Here is a 22,533-nt window from a genome sequence, read left to right as displayed (position 1 = left end):
GATCAGTTTAATAGGATGATCATGAAGTGTAAATGTTTACACGTTTTTCAGTTGCTCTAACTTTGTTTTTGCCATGATTTGCACATTACCAAAGCTAGTGCTGTTTTATTTTGGCCCAGACTTTCAAAATCAGTTAAAGGTCGACTGAAAGCAGAAGGGATTTTTTGTATCTTTTTTCATTTTATTTTTTATATAATGAGTGATTACATCACGAGCCATCTTCCAAACAGTGTTTTTGTCTTATCCCGAGTCACTATACGGTACACCGATCTTAAGTGTATTCAGACTATTTTAGACCATGCGGGAGAATCGAGAATTGTGAGATATAAAGTCGCTATTTTCGCTAAAGTTACTAAAAGTCAGTATATACCTCGGAATTAGACTTTACAACTTCCAATTGCAAGATATAAACTCGCAATGGCAAGAAAAAAAGTCAGAATTGTGAGATGAAAAAGTCGCAATTATCTTTTTAAATAGTTTTATTCAGTGGCGGGAACAAGCTTCTATAGGAAAGACATTTATTCAGCAAGGATACATTAAATTAACGAAAAGTGACACTAAAGACATTTATTATATTACAGAAGATTTCTATTTCACATAAATGCTGTTCTTTTGAACTTTCTATTTATAGAATCCTTAACAAATATATCAGTCTTCACAAAAATATTAAGTCTGTTTTCAAAATTGATCATAATTAGAATGATTTCTGAAGGATCATGTGACACTGAAGACTGGAGTAATGATGCTGAAAATTCTTTTTAAATTTTAACCCATCACATTTTGACTAGAGCACACCAGTGTCACCATCAGATCTTCCCTGCAGAATCCTAATGTAACTCACAACAACTGTTCTGCCTCACATTTGTCATTTTGGGAGATTTTTTTCTATTAGCTTTGCTGTTGATCCTTTGGGTCATTATCAGCACAACACCTCTAATGTGCAGTGAATTTAATGGCTCAAATAGTATTTTTAAGCACATTTGTAATTTCAGTTTGTTTCATCAGAGAATTTATGGCAGTAGAACTCAAAGTGAATTTATTAATCTTTAATCTCCAATGTATGCGTGGTATTAAGCCCAGTAATCCCATTATCCTCTCATGTTTATTCTAACAGGAACAGAATGTTAATCGTAACCTCATTACAGTTGATCTCTATGGATAGCGTTAACCTCAGATACCATTCAGCAATTGTTTGATGCATCTTTTTTTGGCTGCTGTTTACTTAATACATATTCAGAATGCCCTCAAATCTTGACTGCATTTGCATATATCCTGTATGATTTACAAGGGAGGAGTAGTACAACAACTGTCCAATTATTCTCTATTCTTTAAGATTGCTCAGTCAGGCTACATTGAGTTTGTGACAAGCCTTTTTTCAGGTCTACCTTTAAATTTTCATTTGGATTGCATTCCAGACTCTGACTTGGCTTTTTACGCCATTGGCTGTGTAGCTTCGGCGGAATGCTTGGGGTCATTGTCTTGCTAAAAAACAAATCTTCTCCCAAGTCGCTGACGTCTTTCAGACTCTATCAGGTGTTCCTGTGGGATTTCCTCCAGGACTTTCCTGTATTTGCATTAATTTAATCTTCTACTAGGACTGGGTGGGATGACGTTTTATACGGCTGCAACAGCATAATGTGTCAGCCAGTATCTTTTATACCTCAGTATATACAATAGATAAACCTGGTTTCAGTAGGCAGGGCAGCTTTAAATTATTTGCACGCGAGTGATAAAGTAGCATGGAGGAATATCAATAAGCCGAGTGGGATGTGGAAATTAAAATGTGCCACTTTTATCATGTAAACACTGTTTGCATTTCCAAGTAGGCAGTTTGAATCAATCTAAAGTCCTTTTATAGTGTTTTATTTCAGGTTTTTTTTCTGGTCCTTTTGTTTATTACTAGGCTGTTCAATGTGAAGCAGCTGTTGTTGCACTTATGCCAGAGTGAACATTTGTTATGAATAATCTTTATCTTTTGCTCTGCGGCCATCGGGTTTTAAATCAAAAGAGAACGTAGTTGAACTAGATCTTTCATTTATAAATTATGTAATTCAGTATATTATTCAAAAATACATATTACTACACTGTTAAGGCCTCATTATGCTTCTGCTTCAACTCCACGGCGTAGCTACGCCGTCACTCCTACGGCGTCGTAGCCGTTTTATGGTTCTGCGTCAGGTTGAGTTGCATCGCGGTGCATCTGACCAATCACAGCCCTTGTGGTCTGCATTGCCTCGACGCGTAGTTACAATTTTTGGAGGTGCACATCGAGCTACGGCGGAGGGGTTCGCGGCGAAGCAGAGGGGTCTGCGGGGGTACGCCGTCGATTCGACGCAGAAGCATAAAACAGGCTTTATTCAACAAGCAAAAACTATATTGCTTATATTTTGGTCTCAACCTCAACCATAAGGTTTTGGTCAAAATCTCAGTCTTCACAAGTCGCCCTGGTCCTGCGACAGGGAAACATCCTGACAGCGTGATTCAGCCATGACTGTGACAATGGCATGTTCCTGACGTGTTTGGCTTACACCACACATCATTTAGTCTGATTTCCAGAAAGATAAATCTTTGGTCTTCAGAGTCTCGTGTGCCTTCATAAAAGAATACACTTAAGGAAATTGTGCACTATGATTGTTTTAGTTTGACATATCACAGAGCACAAATTGAATAAACTTCTACAAGGCTCTGTAGTATATTACACTTCATATCGCCTAATATTGTTAAAGTCCATTGCTGGGTGATTTTTGTCATAAAACACTCCACACCGATCATACAGACAGCAGAGCTCATCAATAGTCATCTCGTGTCTTATAACAGAAGTTACACATTTTAAAGACACTAGAGATCCTGCAGCAGACAGGAGGGAGATCGAAAAGAGTGGAAAGGCCAGGGCCGTAAACGGAGGGATGAAACGGACCTGTGAGTAGAACTGCTGGAGGAAGGGCTTCTTGGCTGAAGGCATCATGGTGTCGAGATGAGGCTGAAGGAACTCAAACTGCTCCGCCAGAAAAACTCTGCAGGGAAGAAAAAGCCCAAATCAGAGAGCGCTTTCTGCAGGTTTCCAGCAAAACAATCACTACATGTCTATACTTGCAGAGAACTGGTTGTGCTGAAAACTAGTATGTTGGAGTAAAAATGAGTGATGTGACTTGGATGTTTGAGGGTTACATGTATGCTTTTAGATTATTTTCAGGCATGGATAACAAACTGAGGCGGAGTGCTGGACATAAGGGCTTCTATTTTAAGAATGTTCAGTGTCTATAAAAAGTATTCACTCCGCTGGAAGTTTTTGTTTCATTTAATCATACAGGATTTATTTAGGCACTTGATCAATACGCAAAATATTCTTTCATGTCAAAGAGGGAGAAAAAAAATATTAATCACAACATTTTCAGAAGTATCAAGTTGGAATGTTGCAGATGCAATATTTAGTCTGTGTGGATACTGTAGTGTTGCGTCCGAATATGCCTACTTCCATACTATAGTAGGCGAAAAACAGGATACTATATAGTATGGAAGTAGGCATATTCGGACGCAACGCTACAGTATTAAGAATGCAGAGTAGAGTAGATTCTGAAGTGCGCATTCGATGGACACTTTACTATCCCATGAGACCATGGGAGGGGATTTGTGAATGGAAGTGAAGCTACTATCATGTTACAATGACAACATGGTGGATGATGAATGTCCAATTTTCATTCATACTACCAGGGCTTGACACTGAAAAAATTAAAAAATGTATATATTATATATGAGCCAAAGTGGCTAGTAGGAGTGACGGCATCTACACGCCACTGCTGAAATACACCCGCATTTTGGGGGTTGGCGGGGGTTCATTTCAAACCCTGCTTACTACACACATTCATACTATATAGAACGTACTTTTTTAATGGTCATGAAGAAAGTTTCAAACCAAGTGTAACACCTACTATATAGTATGCTATTTCATACGGAGGAGCATAGGTCCCTATCAGCTTTGCACATCTGGAGACTGCAATTTCTCTTCATTCTTTTGTGCAGAACTGCTCAAGCTCAGCTGGTTTCATGAAGATCCAGATTTTTTTAGTCCAGCTATAAATTCTCAACTGGATTGAGACCTGGACTCTGACTTGGCCACTCCGGGACATTTTAACATTGTTGTTTTTAAGTAGATTTGTCTTTATACTTTGGCTCGCTGGTGTCTTGGAGACTCCATTTATAGTAGGTTTCCCAGCAGTTTTTAGCATTTATTTAGACTCTTCTTTAGTTTATAATGTTGATAAGCACAAAAAAAAAAAGATTAAATGGTGTAAAAGAAAGCATGACTCAGTCAGAAGGGGCTGAACATTTTTAGGGTCCTATTTTAATGATCTAGGCGCACGGTCTAAAGCGCAGGGCGCAAGTGCACTTAGGGTGTGTCCAAATCCACTTTTGCTAGTTTAACAATGGGGGAAATGGTTGGAGCGCACTGCGCATGGTCTAAAAGGGTTGCCCCTATTCTCTTAATGAGTAATGGGTGTGTTTTGGGCTTTACGTGCAATAAACCAATCAGTCTCATCTCCCATTCCCTTTAAAAGCCAGTGGCGCTCGCACCTTGGCGGATTCGCTATTTACATGGAGGAATTTGCAAGGGGTACGACCGAACGCTTCTCCAGAGTACAAAGGATCTGCTCATGCGTGAGGTTAAAGCGTGCAAGCAGACCATCCACGATGATTCCACCATATCTTTATGTACACAATAATAATCTTTTACATTGAAATCCTTTTATTTTTAATAATTGGATAGTTTGTGTGCTGCTGTGCGTCCCTGTGTGTGTAATAAGCAGAGTGTACGCGCATTGTGATCGATGCACAAACTAACGGCTAATATTGCCCACAACCCATCGCGCGTTGGACCAGGATTCGGTTAGAACTACAAACACGAGTGAAAAGTGTTAAAAGACTACAGACGTGGAGGACGCGCGAGTCCGCCGGTTATGTACACGGTGTCCGCGGGTCCTTAAAAAGTCTTAAATTAGATTTTAAAAATGTAAGGCCTTAAAAAGTCTTAAAGTCTTTTTTTTAATTATGAAAGGTCTTAAATTTTCGATGGCAATTTGACTTAGACATATCTTAATGTTTTCCAAATTAAAACTATCCTATTAGCGTACTTTTTTATTTATTATTCGTTCTTTGTGGATTTGCTCGTTCACGTGACATTTCGCGTCACATTCGCGCCAGCATTACGTCTGTCTCCTGCACGCAAAACAGCAGGAGAGGAGAAGAAAGCTGGTTAATTTCAGTTCAATTGTAAGTTCATTCTTTATGTGTGTAGTGGTGTGCGATGTGTATTGTCTATTATGATATTGGAATCATTGTTTTACTTTTAACTATGTACGAGGGCGCACTGCGAGCTGACATCGCATTTGTCTCTCATGCTTGCTTTCACTGCGTGATGTGTCAGTGCATTTATAGGTATGTTTCCTAATAGACGTATAACGTTTTGGTATTTTATATATCATATGTTGTTATCATACAATATTACAACAGCAAGAGGGCTGTTTTCCCGTGCACAATAGCAAATATGATATTTATTTTATATAACAGTTAAATTAACATTGTTACATTTTATAAACAATATTGTCAATATTGTTTGTTTTCCCTTTATTTCGCTGACGAGAATTTCAAAATGAAACCCTAGCAGAGTCTCAATGCAAAAGACAGCGATGATTTCTTGACTGAAATACGCGTTTTGAATGAATCATTTTAACGATTCAATCAACAATCACTTGCACTTCCTGAATTAATCAGCAGTTTGAACAAATCGGTTGAATGAATGACTCCCTGATACAGTGACTTCCCGCCACCTACTGGCGGGTTTAGTTTCACATTTTAAGTACCCTGTAATTAAAATGTTACAATTAGAAATCAGTTCATCTTTAAATATTGAATTAAGAATTGAATATATCATAGCTTTATTTATGCAATTGTAAATGGAGTGTAAATATATTATTGCCAGTTCTGATGCTGCTTCTGTGTCTCCTCTGCACTGAAAAGATGGATTTTGATCTAATGATTTCATTTAACTGGTAACAGTGGTATTGTGTTATTATTCTAATATAATTTAATTTGAAATGTAGAATTTGACATAACAGGTGATGCATACCTCTTAAGTAAAAAAAAAAAAGTCCATATATGGGTGGAAATGCCCCTGGAACTCAATTTAAGGTTTGCAAATATTGCCCTTTAATAAAAAATGTTAATTTCTGTCACTGCTGTGAACTGACCACTGCATAGAATATGAAAAATATGAATATCTTCGTGAGTCAGCTGTCAACAACAGGCCTAAACCAGCCATGGTACCAGTACACAAACACAATCAGTAAAATATCATCTAATTATCATCAACAAAACTTTGAAAATATTGAGACATATTTTTGTCAATATTGCACACCCCTAATGTAAGGTATTAATTTTGATTTCTTCAGTTCTTAAAAAGGTCTTAAAAAGCCTTAAGTGTGCAGATACCCTGTATGTAGAGAGAGTTAGATAAAGGGGTTTGAGTGATTAATTATCATTATTTAACGTGAACGTGCTCTCCGATAGTGATGGGCGGATAGATACGAAGTATCGATGTATCGATACTGACGTCGAGAATCGAAAGTATCGATACTCAAATAAAAATATCTATACTTTTTTTTTACCAGTGATTTTGTTTATTTGACAAGAAATCTAATGCGTACAATATGCATTGAATTGGATGAATAACCTATGTTAGTGCATAATTGTGTAGTAGAACCACTTCTCTGCTTATCTGAACTGAACACGCAAATTCTGCAAGTCAGAACCAATCAATCACAGAGAGTGTTCACACACTGCCAACAATGCATTCAAACCACTAATCTATATTTTGTCATTAGATAGATCAGTGATTCAAACAATGATTAACAGAAGACAGAAAAATGTATGTTTGAGCTATTTCAAAATAAACAAATTGTAGCATTGTGCAAATTTGTGCAATTAAATTGTTTTAAATTGAATGTTAAAAGTTCATACTGATGTTCTATTCTGTAACTAATTTTAAAATAAATCATACACTGTCAGAATAAAAAGGTTACATTTTATTGGTGCAACAGCCTGTCACTGGCAGTCCCTTATGAATATGAACATTACAGGGACGATAGTTCAAATAGGCCTGTAATATTTTGTAGATTTCCATCGTTACCACTACAAGTAAACATTTTAACCATAACATAAAAAACATAATCTAATAAATTCAAATTAAGGCATATTGAATGTTAAAATGCCTTTCAAATATAATGTTTAGTGGGTATCATTACCCATTTTAATCGTAGTAATTCAATAATTTAAGAAATTTTCAAATTTAAAAGTTAATTTAAGAGGTATCGTATTGGTATCTATATCAACGAAACTGGCCTTGAAAGTATCGGTATCGTATCGAAAAACAAAATAAGTGGTATCGCCCATCATTACTCTCCGAAACGGTAGGAAATAAAATTAGATTGAATGGAGGATTTTAACTGCGACACAAGAGGATTGACAGGGCAGTTTACGGTGACAGGAACACGCGACAGAGCTGTCCATTAAAGGTGACGTGATAGTATGTCCCAAAGCTTGCCTACTCTTTTGCTACACACTCAAAAGTATGTACTTTTTCTTCACAAAAAGAGTACATACTTTTAGGTCGTAGTATAAGTAGGCGAATTGGGACTGGGCCCAGGTTTTTGTTGGTCAATGGCGCAAAATAGCAACGCGCCAACAATGCGCCTGAACACACACCTCGTTTACAGACCAGCACGCCCATGGGTGCATAAATGGGCGCAAATGCATTTGTTATTGAAAGAACGTGGCGCAGGACGTGAAAATGATAACTGCGTCAGGCTGAAACTAGCAAAACACACTTGAGTCGCGCCTGGTGCCTGCATTGCGCCGGGTGTATGATAGAGCCCCTACTGTTTTATATGTGAAGATGTCTCTGTAGTTGGCATTTCGTTTCACATTTCATCAGACGTCGTGTACTGAACATGCCTTTGGGTTATGGTCTTTTAAAGGTCATTTCATGGACAGATTGATTACTTTGGACAGTGTTTTTTTTTTTATATATAGTACAATCCGATGATTTCTCTTGTATCCTTCAACATAAATGTGATTTTGGAAGATATTCCTTGTTCTGACCTCATTTAAAGGATGAATGTCATATAGTGATCGTATAATTCAGAATATATTACACTGGACAAAAGATCAATATTGCTTTCAGCTTTGAACATGGTGAAATTGGTGGCCAGGAAATGACCTCAGAATCTTTCATGTTTAGACCAAAGTGCAGAGACGGTTAATAGACTCTGGTCAGAATTCATTGATGCTGAATTGCCTGCTATTTGCTCTCCAAGAATTTATATTGTTCTCTGGAAAGAAATGTGAAAGCTGGGAATGTTTAAGTTTGGGATCGGTAAGATGTTTCAATATTTGTGAAAGAAGTCTCTTCTGCTCACCGAGGCAGCAGTTATTTGATTAAAAGCACAGTCAAATGTACCTTTTTTTGTTGTTGTAATTATTCCTGTGGTGCAAAGCTGAATTTTCAGCATCATTACTCCAGTCTTCAGTGTCACATGATCCTTCAGAAATCATTCTAATATACTGATTTGCAACATTATCAATGTTGAAAACAATTGTGCTGCCTAAATTTTTTTATGGAAACCGGTAACTGTTTTTGGAACTAATGTAAATAGCGTTGTCTTTACTATCACTTTTGATCAATTTAATACATCCTTGCTGAATAGAAGAATTAATTTCTTAAATAAGAAAATCTTACTGGGAACAATGTATGTTTTTTTTCCCCCCACCCAAGCATATATTAGTTAACGTCAATTGCTCTTCTAAATCTGTAAGCGATGCATGCAGACTGGATTGGATCTCTTTTTAATTCTACAGGGAGATGTCTACACTTGTATCAAATCAAGTTGTATGATTAATTCATGTACACACATCAGGAAAGGCAGCACTTCAGCGGTAATCGCATATGGCCTGAATTGGTTTGTTTAAGGATATTGGGAAATAAGGCTTTGAATATTAATGATGCAATGGCAAAGATCAAATCGCATTGCGCTGTTGTGTTATCTCAAACCAATTTTCATGTTTTGTGAGATGATTCCTCAGGTTCATGCAAGCTGTTATCACATCACCTAAAGAACAGGTTTTTTTTTTTTTTTTTTGCCTGCTCTGAATTGTTTGCAATTTTTTGATTAAAAGGATAGGTCTCCTGAAAATGAAAATCCTGTCATAATTTACTCTTGTTGTTCCACAACCACTTTATTTTCTTCACTCCGTCAATCACAAAAAGAGATGCTCACAAAAAGTCAGGATGTTCACGTCTGTCTTTTCCATAGTGAACATTAATCGATTTCTGTTATTTTAGTTTTAGTATAGTTTTATTAATATTTTGAACTAGCTTTTATTTTTCTATTTTTTGTTTTCGTGTTAATTTTAGTTTAATTTGTAGTAATTTTAGTATGTGCTTTTGCCATTTTATTATTTGTATTATTATTTTAATATTGCTATTTAGGTTTTATTATTATTATTATTTAGTTTTTCAGTTTTATGTAAGCTGTGTCAGAAACCCATTTCCTATCTCCTATATAATACACTATATCGGGGAAACAACTTAATTTCCTTACATTCGTTCACCCCTTTATACCCACAATGCACTCTGATTTCAAGAGTTCATCCTATGTACACTCACTTAAACACTATTTCCCATAATCCAACACGAGCTGCAAGAGGGAGCAGGCGAGTTTGAACGAGAGATGCAGTTTGCAGCTTTTTTATTACTGCTTTAACATTTATTTCACACTGGTTGTAATTCTTTCCTTTTTTATCATTATCAATCATCATTATATAGTGGACTCAACTGCAATAGGAATTAGTGAAGGAGTGAGTGATTTCAGACACAGCTCATGTTTTTAGTTAGTATTTATTTATTTCCAGTTAATAATAAACAAACTTTAACATTTCAGTTTATGGCAACATTTCTACTTTTATAATTCATATTTAATAATCATTATTATAAAAATATAATTAATATTTATATTTCATTTAATCTCCATTTTAATTAACATAAATGTTTTTGATAGTTTTAGTTAATAATAACCCTGAATCAAGGAAGAGAATGCAGGTTTGCAACGACAGGAGGTGAATAAATGACTGAACCTTCATTTTTGAGAGAAATATTCTTTAGAGCAAATGAAGTGATTACAGTTTGATTATATGGTATTTGAGTTAATGTGACATCTAAATGGGTTTTCAGTTAAAGTAAATGTGAATAAATACACAGCACAATTTGTTAATTTGTGGTTTTAATGGCTCTCATTCTGTTACGTCATGGTTTTCTTTGGTGAGTGTGTAGGCCTGTGCCATTTGCCGCAAAGCACTCTTGAAAATGGTTAAGAACTGTAAGGATGCTTCACCTTACAACCCCCTCTTTCAGGTACAGGATGATGGGAAAGCAGAAGCGTGTGCTATCCTAATTTACATATGGGCAAAGCATTAGTCTGTGGTGGCAGAACTCACAGTTCCTCATTAAATTTTTTTTTTTGTTGTGTACGTACTGTGTTTGGTCTCTTTTGACAGCTCATTCACTCATTACTTTTATTGTAACTCTGAACCTCTAAGGTTGTTATCCACTTTCAGGTAACGAAAAGCGACTATTACTTAATGGTGCAAAATAGTGTTAGAAGAACATTTTGTTTACTGTATGTCGAGCAATCAGTATTTCAAAGGAAAGTGTTTTCCTTCAAACAAGCCATTTTTTCATCAGCTTTTGTTTCTTCTCTGACTGCCGCCAGACCACTGCGAAAGCTGTGAGTGTGTGTTAGAAATCAGGAATAGTGAGAGAACTTTGTGCTTGGTATGATTTTCGTCTTCAAACCAAACTTGGGTCTTGGCTTTCCCCAGTGTTTCCGCATTAGGTCAGGAGAGTAGGCGGTCTTTCGCGGCTGTTTGTCGAAAGTGGACAATCTCAAAATGTTTTAGACCCCGTTTACACCTGTATTTAGCGTCGTCCAATTGTGACCCAATCGACCAAAATTCATCTTAATATCAGGTGTAAAAAGGGCCATTTTTAGATTGTTTGCTTTGTTACAAAACAGGGACTTAATTTGTTACAATGTTGCATTTTCTTCTTGGTTCTTGTCACTTTCACAAGGCAACATTTCAAAGCGTACCAAAATGTGTTTATGCAAGTCACATGTGAGTAAAGCTGTCCTGTTATTGTTCACATGTATATAGCCTATTGATACCGCTTGGTCCGTTGGGTCGGGTTGCTTTCTCACCTCAACCGAAGCTAAATGTTTGTTGTTCCTGCAGGAGGCTGGAGGGGAGAGCGCAGGTCCTCATGTGTCTCCTGAGGAAAGGAAGGAGAAGGTTCCCAGTCCTCATCTCAGTCAGCTGGTGATCCTGACGGCCAGTGATACGCTCTATGGTTTGGCTGAGAGAGTCGTCGCCACTGAATCACTGTGAGCTACTATAAACCGGCTTTCCACATAATATGAAAGTTGTTTTTATTATTTTATTTAATCACCCTTGTTTTCGTTACAAATATGTGCAGTAGTGGCCAACAGTTAAAAATTGACATCTTCACTCTTTATTCAAATATTATCAAAAATGTCTTTAAAAAGATTTTGTAAGCATGTTGCCTAGTTGTTTTGATTGTGATAATGCAAACATGGCGAATTGTGTGGACATCATTTTTGGGCAGGCTGTCATACAAAGAAATTATGAACACCTGCCAAAACGAGAGAACTAACAAAATATTAATAACTGATTATGTTGTAGTCAGTGTAGGCTTTTTTCTGTGAGCTTTTTTTTTCTATGCATTGTTTTTATTAGTAATATAAAGCCTGTAGTTGTAGTTTGCCTTAATTTGACTAATAATTTTGTCAGATAACTACCTTAACCAGGTTTAGTGTTTTGTTCTTCCCTAATATTTTAAAAATGATAAATATTTTCCTCATATGTTGATGGTTTAATTGAACTTGTAGGGTCATTAAAAACAAATATCCCTTCCGGACATAATTTTTGGCCACTGCTATATGTACGTATATAATATATACATACAGCATTTATTTATAATAATTAATTAATGTTATTTTACTAATTAAGATTTTAATCGTTTTTGAAAGAAGTTTCTTATGATCACAAAGGCTGAATTTATTTTACTGTATTAAAGAAACAATTTCTTTAAATTTTTTATCAAAATAATTGCTTTAAAAATAAATTTCTGCATAGTGCATTTAAAAAGGGAAACCAGCCAGAGAGCATCAGCTTCATATATCCAGCTGTATATATCCAGCTAATATGTAGTCATTGTTCAATGCCGAAGTATTTTTTGGCACACAGTGCCACGACAAATCAATCACTCCTTTTCGACTGGCTACCTGCACAATCATTCACTGAGCTTGCGGCTGCTGCAACTTGCGTTCTCTTCACGACTCAACCTTCACGGACAGTTTTTAATTTTTTATCAGACAATAACTACTCAAGATTTTGCTTTAGGGACCGTTCGGTATTTATGGAATGGACCACCGGAGGAAAATAGGGGAGGGTCATGTCTTTGTATTCTTTGTTGAGGGGAGGGTCATCCAACTTTTTTTAGTCTAGGGGGAGGGTCACCCAACTTCTGTATTCATGAAAACAGCAAAATTTCAAAGTGGCTTGTTTGGTGCATATTTTTCCATGTAGCTCTCTCAGTCTCGGCCCCCCTATCGCTAGCAGATGGGTCTGACCCAAAAAAAATCACACGTGAAAGATTGGCGCTGTTTGGCAGTGCACGTGTGCGCGCGCTTCAGACGTACGCACTCAGAAAAAGTGCATCATGTCAGAACAGAACGCCAATGAAATGTTTACCTGGCAAAGCTTTAAAGCAGTGGTTTTCAAACTTTTTCAAGAGTGACCCTTCTTATTATTGACGCTACCCATAGGCCTATATATGCCTATTCTTAAGCCAAGCATACAGAATACAAGGGGGCTAAAGGTGCATTTGACTTTATTATCATTTAAAACACTGTTGTGCACAGATGACACAAAAATTCAGCTCAGCACTTTTGTTAACAACCGCTTTTGATGATGCACGTGCACTGGGTGATCATTGACGCGATCACAAAGTTGATTCTGCACTCTTTTGATCTAGCTATATATAGCCTACAGGGATGCTAATTAACCGGTTAACCAACCGATCATAAGAATTTTAACCAATTAATAGCCTACTATCGTTTGCTGTATGCTTAAAAAATACACTAAAAATATTCCACAACAAATCCTTTAAATTTAATGATATTTAGAACAGAACAAGAATGAAAAAAACAACTATAAACAAGCCAAAACGAAATAATTTAAAGCGAAAGTGAAAGTGCGATGTTGCACACGTAACTCTCATTCGAATAAAAATGTTTCCATATTCGCAATGTTTTTGGATGCTGAACTACTATTTATTATAGGCTTTGTACTTCACTCACGTTCCAATATCGACGGGAAAGTCACCCTTTTTGGAAAATTCACAGTGGAGCAGTGCTTACGCTGAATGGCAAGAATTGTAGCCTACTACTGACTATTTAAACAGAGCAGTGTAATTTTTATATGACTATTTTATGACTATAATATGACTATTTTATTTTGATAATGAACAGGCTGCGATGTCAAGGTTGAAATGCTGGAATATGTTGTGTGTGAGAGGTGCCGGCGCAATGGAATAATAAAAATATACTCCGTTATTTTGTACAGGACATCATTCGAAACTGCAAAGTTTTTACTTATATTTGTGTACACTCGCAATAAAACATTGCTTTTGTAAAATAAAGAAAACAAACAAACTGCCGTCTCGGTTTCCTTTCCATCAACTTGTGAAGCGCCTCAATGAACCAAACTCAGCCGCATGCAGTTTTTTCTTGCAGTTTTTTCTTTCGTTTTATTAATGGATTAATTATTGACTTATCCATATTTCGCGTGTTTCTTTTATATAGGCCTATAGACTATGATTTTATGAAAACAAATTTTGTTTTTTAATTTATTTTTTAATTTAATTATATTTTCCTTAAATCATCCTGTCGTTCCACACAGGGTTTGAAAACCGCTGCTTTAAAGCACGAGCAAATAATGAACTTTTGGGATTGCGAATAAGTGCAGTGTCCTGTGAGTGTAACTCTACCGCTGCATTAACATGTGATGTAATGTACGTCGAGTTTTACAGTATTGGGAATGAGGCGCCAGAACTGCAGCTGATAATGTGCGCTGTAGCGATACTACCATATTTCTTCAAAAGCAGATTGTGGAGACATTAAATCATCCACGATCAAAAATCGTGATATCGCATTAGCACAAGTATTAAACGACTGCTATCATGTCTGAAAACAAACACAAGTATCTGAAAACAAAAACTATCACACGCGTGCTACAGTTGTACATTTATTCATCGCAAACACCAATATTTTCGTAGATGTCACACTGTACAGGACCCTTTTTAATGAACGTTTGGTGTAGGTCTAGGCATAGCGAGATCTGAACATCTTTGCCAAGCCCAAACCAGTATAGAAGTAATCAATAAATTATCAGGGAGGGTCATGCCTTTTTTCAGAATCATTTTGGAGGGTCATAGAAAAATGTAATGCTGGCGAAGGTAGGGTCAAGTCTGTTTTGACTATAGATCTTAAAACTCCTCCTGTAGCCTCTTAAATAAAAAACGAACAGTCCCTTAGTATAATTTTTGGGACAATCGGGGCCGGATTCGGGATTCGGGACAACAGCTTAGAATCCCGGACTGTCCCGAATTTTTCGGGAATTCTGGTCACCCAAGCCTGTCTAACCAATCAGTCATATCACTGTGGTTGTTATCTAATCAGCGAACTCCATTAAGCCTTGCTTTCCCTGCGGATGAGTCTACAGGAGTGGGCTGAACCAGCTTTGGCAACAGAAAGGGCAGTTCATTTCATTAAGTGATGTGACACCGCAGGGGCTGATGAGAGCTACCTGAATCTCCACCATAATTCCAGAGAGCAAGTCGTCAGGCCTTCAAACCACGTTTTATCTTCCAGTCCTCCTATTCTGACCTTTTTCCCATTCGACTGATTGTTCAGCAAGACGTTAAGCCTTCATGAAACTGCAGGGAATACTCCCTTACAAATTCACAGAGAGAGTTTAATCCTCCCTATACTTGCTTTGGATGCATCCAGATGGTGTTTGATTCGTGCCAAGCATTGTGCTGGAGAACGTTTTCAAAGTCTTAGACTGAAGACGGATTCAGAAGATCCAGAATTTAAGCCTGGAAAAGGTTCTTCTTGGGAAACGAATGGCTGTCTGCTTCCACCAGATGCACAAAAACTCAACCACATTGATTCATCAAAGCGGTGAAGATGTGGGCTTTTCTTGTGGAGCATGTTCATGCTCAGAATGCACTACACTCAAAAACACCACTTTTTTTGACATGGTTAGTGGCAGTGCAACCTCTTATTTGCGCCCCATACTCCTCCTCACTTCCTTGCTTAATGGAATAATCAATGAAGGCTTCAGAGTCTGAGCAGAGAGCAGGCTTGAGGGTGTGAAAGATAAGCGACAAAACAGGGTCTCTCGTTACTTTCTGAGTACTGTATTTATACAAGCGTACAAATATTCGATTATACCCTATTCCATCGACACCACATGTTCTCATTCCAAATCAAATATTCTCATTGTTAAATGTATAACAATGGGACGAAAACAAGTGTCCACTTACTCAATTAAAAATCAAGCTCTGGTTCTTTAATCTCCCACATAAATTTTTCATAATCAGATGTCATTTGATTCACTGATTACCAGCACATTTATTTTGCCTGTTCTAGTTGTAAAACATTGTTGCTGGCTAATCAGCGCTCAGTGATAAGTTTTTTTTATTGTTATTGTGGACAGTAGTTCAGGCCTGATAGCGCTCCGGCGCAACGCCGGATTTCCGGTGTAAGGTTATAGACGTGTCTGAAAAAAAAAAAAGCAACAGCAAAAGAAGCGGACTTCGACCAATCATAGCACTGGGTTCATTCCCCAAATAGCTGGTATGATTAAAAGATGCGTAAGGCCTATCATTAAAAAGAGACTGAAAATCGACAGCAATAAAGAAGTCCGCTCGATCCCGCTTCCACTGCCGCGGCCGCCTCTGATTGAGTTCATGACCGAGGACAGTAGGCTACAGTAGTCACGGTAGGCTACTTCTGACTCCTGAAGGTAAACGGGCTGGGGTGGATGTGGAAAGTTGAAGTACTATTGTATTGAGTTAACTTAATCTGGATTCTATTATCACACGGAGTGATCGCAATCGCATGGGTTGTCTTAAAATACTCCGTCATTCATGTCACTCAGAAAAGAGGAAGACATCATACAGCCATGCAAATTATAAAAAGCTTAAGTATTGATGAACAATAAATCTAAATAAAATTAAAATCGCTTTGGCTTACTGATTATGAAAGTACTGTGATTTGTGGATTAATTTACTGATAAGCGCGAGTCTGCAAACAGGCGTTTATTTATTAATTCTCAGTGTTGAGAAACGTAGCCTGCATGTGTTACGTTATTGTGTTATAATAACTAAAGTACCTAATTTTGTTACATAATAATTTTGTATGAAAACTAGCGCGTTACTTGTGGATAAGAAACCGTTGTATCAGTGCTGCGCGAGCTCTCGCTCTCACAAACATAGACCGCGCGCACAGAGAGAGATGATAATTGAAAAATGAAAATTGACGAACTGTTTTGTTCTTGGTTGTGTGTTTTTTCCTGTCAAAATGCCAGAAAGCATTTTTTATTATCCATCCCGTGTTTTTAAAATTTGTTAAATGATGGACGTTTTACTATTAACACAGCCCTATGTCAGATTCTTCTAACATAATAGGCTACTTGATATTCTTTTTAGAATAAGTGATTCGTTTTGCTCAGAGCCGAACGGCTCTGGTTTTGCTATTTATTGGTCCTATGACAGGACTCCTGTCTATTCATTGTCAACTATTTTCTATAAGTATGTTTGTATTGGCTAACGTTTATTCAGCTAATGCGTGTCCTGTTTACAATGTGCAATGTTCAAATGCAAAGACAGCACGGCACAAATAAAAGTCCTTTTTTCTTTTCTTTTTATCAAGTAGGCTATCATATTTGGATAAAGAACTATCTTAAATTTACAAATGTTTTTTTTTTTTACTGTTTTATAGGGGTTTCTTAATTTTAGACTAGTTGACCAGCACACATTATTTTGCAATGCAATATTAATCATGAAAAAATACATTGCAGTGCAGTGCAAGTGAAATTTAGGATTTGGGTCGAATTCAAAAAACTTTAGAAGTCAAGAATTATGAAGATAGGCATGTGTTTGTGTGTGTCTTGCATTCTCAAAAAATAATGACAAAAATATATGACAACAATATAAGAAGACTAGAAGAACAATCGCTCATCACTTTGTGTCAGAAATTAGCGGAGGATAAACTCGCCCTTACGCATCTGTCCCAGGGAAAAAAGTTCAGGCTCAGGATTTTTTTCTACTATCACCCCTGGTAGTTGAGATTTTACACTTTTCAGTCAATAGTGTCTCTGTAGTATAGTGTCAATATATATTTACGACCAGAGACACTTTTTCCTGAACACTATATATATACACACATACCTGTATATATGTTATATATATATATATATATATATATATATATATATATATATATATATATATATACACAGTCACCTAAAGGATTATTAGGAACACCATACTGATACTGTGTTTGACCCCCTTTCGCCTTCAGAACTGCCTTAATTCTACGTGGCATTGATTCAACAAGGTGCTGAAAGCATTCTTTAGAAATGTTGGTCCATATTGATAGGATAGCATCTTGCAGTTGATGGAGATTTGTGTGATGCACATCCAGAACACGAAGCTCCCGTTCCACCACATCCCAAAGATGCTCTATTGGGTTGAGATCTGGTGACTGTGGGGGCCATTTTAGTACAGTGAACTCATTGTCATGTTCAAGAAACCAATTTGAAATTATTCGAGCTTTGTGACATGGTGCATTATCCTGCTGGAAGTAGCCATCAGAGGATGGGTAAATGGTGGCCATAAAGGGATGGACATGGTCAAAAACAATGGTCAGGTAGGCCGTGGCATTTAAGGTCAAGGTCAAGGTAAACTTTATTATCCACAAGTAGGAAATTCATGTGGTCACCATTACACGCTCCACTTTTAAAAAACCTGCTGCATACAAATAAAAACATAGCTACAAAAGCATTAAATACAAAAGCATTAAAACATTTAAACATAGAAACATAAGAAAAACACAGACAAGATAGACAAAACAACAAACATTATCGAAACATGACAAGCATGTGTGAATAAATAAGCTAGTTAAATGCTAGCTGATTGTTGTACAATCTAATTGCTGTAGGCACAAAAGAATTGCTGTACCTTGTGGTCCTAATTTTCCTTTGCAGTAGTCTACCACTTGACCTGTTACTTCTTAAGAAACTCTGATGAAGAGGGTGGGTTGAATCATTTATAATTTGTTCTATCTTTTTAAGACTAAGGTCATTGTACAATTGGGCTACAGATACTTGATCAACTCCACTGATCTTGCTGGCTGTTGTGACGATTCGTTGCAATTTATTCTGATCTTTAATGTACATGTTACCAAAGGCACAAATAAGACCGAAAGATAAGACACTCTGCAAGAGAGCTTTATAAAACATCTGAAGAATACAATTGTCTATTCTAAAATGGTTAAGTTTCCTTAAAAAAAACATCCTCTTCTGCAACCTTTTGGACTTATTTTGTGCACATTCATTAAAAGTCAGTTTATTATCTATTTCAACACCCAAATATGTGTATGTTGTGACCCGCTCTACCACTACCCCGTTTATATTTGAGGGTGGAACTACAATTCCCTTTTTATTAAAATCTATGATCAACTCCTTTGTTTTTTTTGCATTAACCACAAGGAAATTATCTGTACACCAATTGATAAAACCCTGCACCTCCCTCTCAAAGCCCTCTAGGGATGCAGTATTGGACTGTACAAAACCCACTAATGCTGTGTCATCAGCATATTTAAAAAAGGTGTGGTTTGAAATGGTTGCTTGGCAGTTGTTAGTGTATAAGGTGTATAGGATAGGGGACAGAACACACCCTTGTGGTGCCCCTGTGTTTATGGCTTTTAATGATGAGACACATGAGTTAAATTTGACTTGTTGGCTACGGTTCGTCAAAAAGTCAAAAATCCACAAAACTAGTCTTGGGTTAACCCCAAGGTGAATCAATTTTTTTACCATCAGGTGGGGTTGGATTGTGTTAAAGGCACTGCAATTAAATTTCAATTTAAACGATGCCCAATTGGCACTAAGGGGCTTAAAGTGTGTCAAGAAAACATCCCCCACACCATTACACCACCACCACCAGCCTGCACAGTGGTAACAAGGCATGATGGATCCATGTTCTCATTCTGTTTACGCCAAATTCTGACTCTACCATCTGAATGTCTCAACAGAAATCGAGACTCATCAGACCAGGCAACATTTTTCCAGTCTTCAACTGTCCAATTTTGGTGAGCTCTTGCAAATTGTAGCCTCTTTTTCCTATTTGTAGTGGAGATGCGTGGTACCCGGTGGGGTCTTCTGCTGTTGTAGCCCATCCGCTTCAAGGTTGTGCGTGTTGTGGCTTCACAAATGCTTTGCTGCATACCTCGGTTGTAACGACTGGTTATTTCAGTCAAAGTTGCTCTTCTATCAGCTTGAATCAGTCGGCCCATTCTCCTCTGACCTCTAGCATCAACAAGGCATTTTCGCCCGCAGGACTGCCGCATACTGGATGTTTTTCCCTTTTCACACCATTCTTTGTAAACCCTAGAAATGGTTGTGCATGAAAATCCCAGTAAATGAGCAGATTGTTCAATACTCAGACCGGCCCGTCAGGCACCAACAACCATGCCACGCTTAAAATTGCTTAAATCACCTTTCTTTCCAATTCTGACATTCAGTTTGGAGTTCAGGAGATTGTCTTGACCAGGACCACACCCCTAAATGCATTGAAGCAACTGCCATGTGATTGGTTGATTAGATAATGGTATTAATGAGAAATTGAACAGGTGTTCTTAATAATCCTTTAGGTGAGTGTACACACACACACACACACACACACACATATATATATATATATATTAGTTTGCAAAGTTAGTACTTTAATTTTGCAAGGCACATTAAATTGACCAAAATAAACATTTCTATTCATCAGAGAATCCTGACAAAAAATTTATTAAGGCTTCCATAAAAATATTAAACCGCAAAACTGTTTACAACATTGATAATAATAATAATAATAATAATAAATGTTTCTTGAGCAGCAAATCAGCATATTAGAATGATTTCTGAGGGATAATGTGACACTGAAGACTGGAATAGGAATAAGCTTTGCCATCACAGGAATAAATTACATTCTAAAATGCAGTATATTAAACTAGAAAACAGTTATTTTAAATTGTAATATTTAGAGTAAGCATTAGTGAATTTTTTTACTCTATTTTGTTTTATGTGATTAAATAAATGCAGCCTTAGTGAACATTAGATACGTTTTTTCATAAAGATTAAAATATTTCACCAACTCTAAACTTTTAAACGATAATACACTGAAAATCTACTTTTTGGCAGATATTTTAAGTTTCTAAAAGGAAATAAATTTGTCATTGAATGTTTTCTCAAAAAAAAAAAGTACAAAGATTTAGGTTTATTAACATTCTGCATAACAATATTCAGTACCTCACAGAAAACCAAATTCTTCAACATATAGCTTTTCCTATTCTGCTTTCACGTCAATTCAAGTGTTCATAAGGTGTTATATGCAAATATCCTGACTCTTATTGCTCATTGAACTCTTATCTCTGTATGTGGGCTGTCATTAGCATAAATTACCTGGTGGTGTTTGGTGAGCAGTGACTCTTTATGAAGGTCCCGGTTGTACACAGCCATTGGCAGCTGTAGGAATCAGTGATTTATAATTACCTCTTCTCTCAGTTAATTCTTTGCCTGCAGAATTTTGTTTTGATTCCTGGATGCAGTTGATTTGCTCAGACAACATAAATTAATTTTATGACTGTGTGAGCCATCTTGTTTTTCAAAGTTTAGGTTGTAAGAACAGGGCTGCCAACTCTCACGCATTGAGCGTGAGACACACGCAATTGACCCAATTCTCACACTCTCACGCCACACCCCCGATTTCTCACGCTTAAGTGTCAACCCGGTAGGTAAAATGCCTGAAAGATGAGTTTATCTATATATCTACCTGTTGAGCCACTCGCGATCGACTAGTTATACCGCAAATTAGTTAAATATCCCGTAATCTAGAGTAAAGATATTGTGCTCCAAACCGCGCGCACGGCAGAGGTAAGCGAGCGAGAGACCTTGCGTGTGCAGACCTCCCCCCCCCCCACCCCCCCCCCCCCCCCGTTGGAGTAGTCTCACGCCAAGCTAAACTCAAAAGTTGGCAGCCCTGTAAGAATTAATTCAGCAGTTTAAAAATTATGCTAACAAATGGTAATTTCCGATCTCATTACATTGCCTATAAAAAGTATCCACCCCATGGACTTTTTCATGTTTTTTTTTGTTTGTTTTGTTTTAAAGCACTGAATCACAGTGCACTTAATTTGACCTTTGCACCACTTAACACAAAAACACTCTATAATGTCATATCGACAGTTTTTAAACATCGACAGGTAATTTTTTTTTACCAATGGATTGTTTTAGTTTTGAATGGTTGTTTGTTTTCTTTTAAAACGACACCCTTACCTTAGGTGAGTTTTTTAGTAATATTTTTGTTATGTATCTCTCTTTAATGTGTTTTTAGCCGGTGCATAACCAATGTTATTTAATTGATTGTAGAAATCTACATAAATACTGACTTGAAGGGGATAAAACTTACTTTGTGTTTAATAAGTAGTAAATAAATAAAAAACAACTTTGACTGATTTCTTTTTTTTCCTTCTGTATCAGTGTCAAATAATCTGGGGCTCAATGTTGTGATTTTAAAAATGGAATTATTTTTATAGTAACTGTAGCTCTTAATATAGAAGTCCTTATATTTAGCTCTCAGTCTGACTGTAGGTCTTGTCTGAAAAAAAAAACGAAAGCAGGAAAATGTAAACTTGAAAAATGTAAGCATTGAACTTCCTAGTCAAATCTTTTTTTTCACTACTTTAACTAGTTTTCAGCAGCCAGTTCCCTGCGGATAACATCATGTAGTGATTGTTTTGCTGGAAACCTGCAGAAAGCGCTCTCTGATTTGGGCTTTTTCTTCCCTGCAGAGTTTTTCTGGCGGAGCAGTTTGAGTTCCTTCAGCCTCATCTCGACACCATGATGCCTTCAGCCAAGAAGCCCTTCCTCCAGCAGTTCTACTCACAGGTCCGTTTCATCCCTCCGTTTACGGCCCTGGCCTTTCCACTCTTTTCGATCTCCCTCCTGTCTGCTGCAGGATCTCTAGTGTCTTTAAACTTCTTTTATAAGACACGAGATGACTATTGA

The 22,533-nt window shown here is 37.0% G+C and overlaps 1 protein-coding gene across 2 annotated transcripts in view; it reads left to right on the top strand.

Annotated features, from left to right (window-relative positions):
* vps50 (VPS50 EARP/GARPII complex subunit) overlaps positions 1-22,533 on the top strand; it is a 148,711-nt gene that overhangs the window by 110,728 nt on the left and 15,450 nt on the right. For both annotated transcript variants that reach the window (XM_077195999.1, XM_077195998.1), the window contains 2 exons: positions 11,341-11,489; positions 22,317-22,413. In XM_077195999.1, the coding sequence (XP_077052114.1) occupies positions 11,341-11,489; positions 22,317-22,413 (246 nt within the window). The remainder of the gene's footprint in view (positions 1-11,340; positions 11,490-22,316; positions 22,414-22,533) is intronic.

This window comes from Siphateles boraxobius, unplaced genomic scaffold (assembly GCF_051911475.1).
Source record: "Siphateles boraxobius isolate OS27281-9 unplaced genomic scaffold, OSU_SipBor_1 35, whole genome shotgun sequence".
NCBI classification, from domain to species: Eukaryota; Metazoa; Chordata; class Actinopteri; order Cypriniformes; family Leuciscidae; genus Siphateles; species Siphateles boraxobius.
This window is presented reverse-complemented; position numbering and strand designations above follow the sequence as displayed.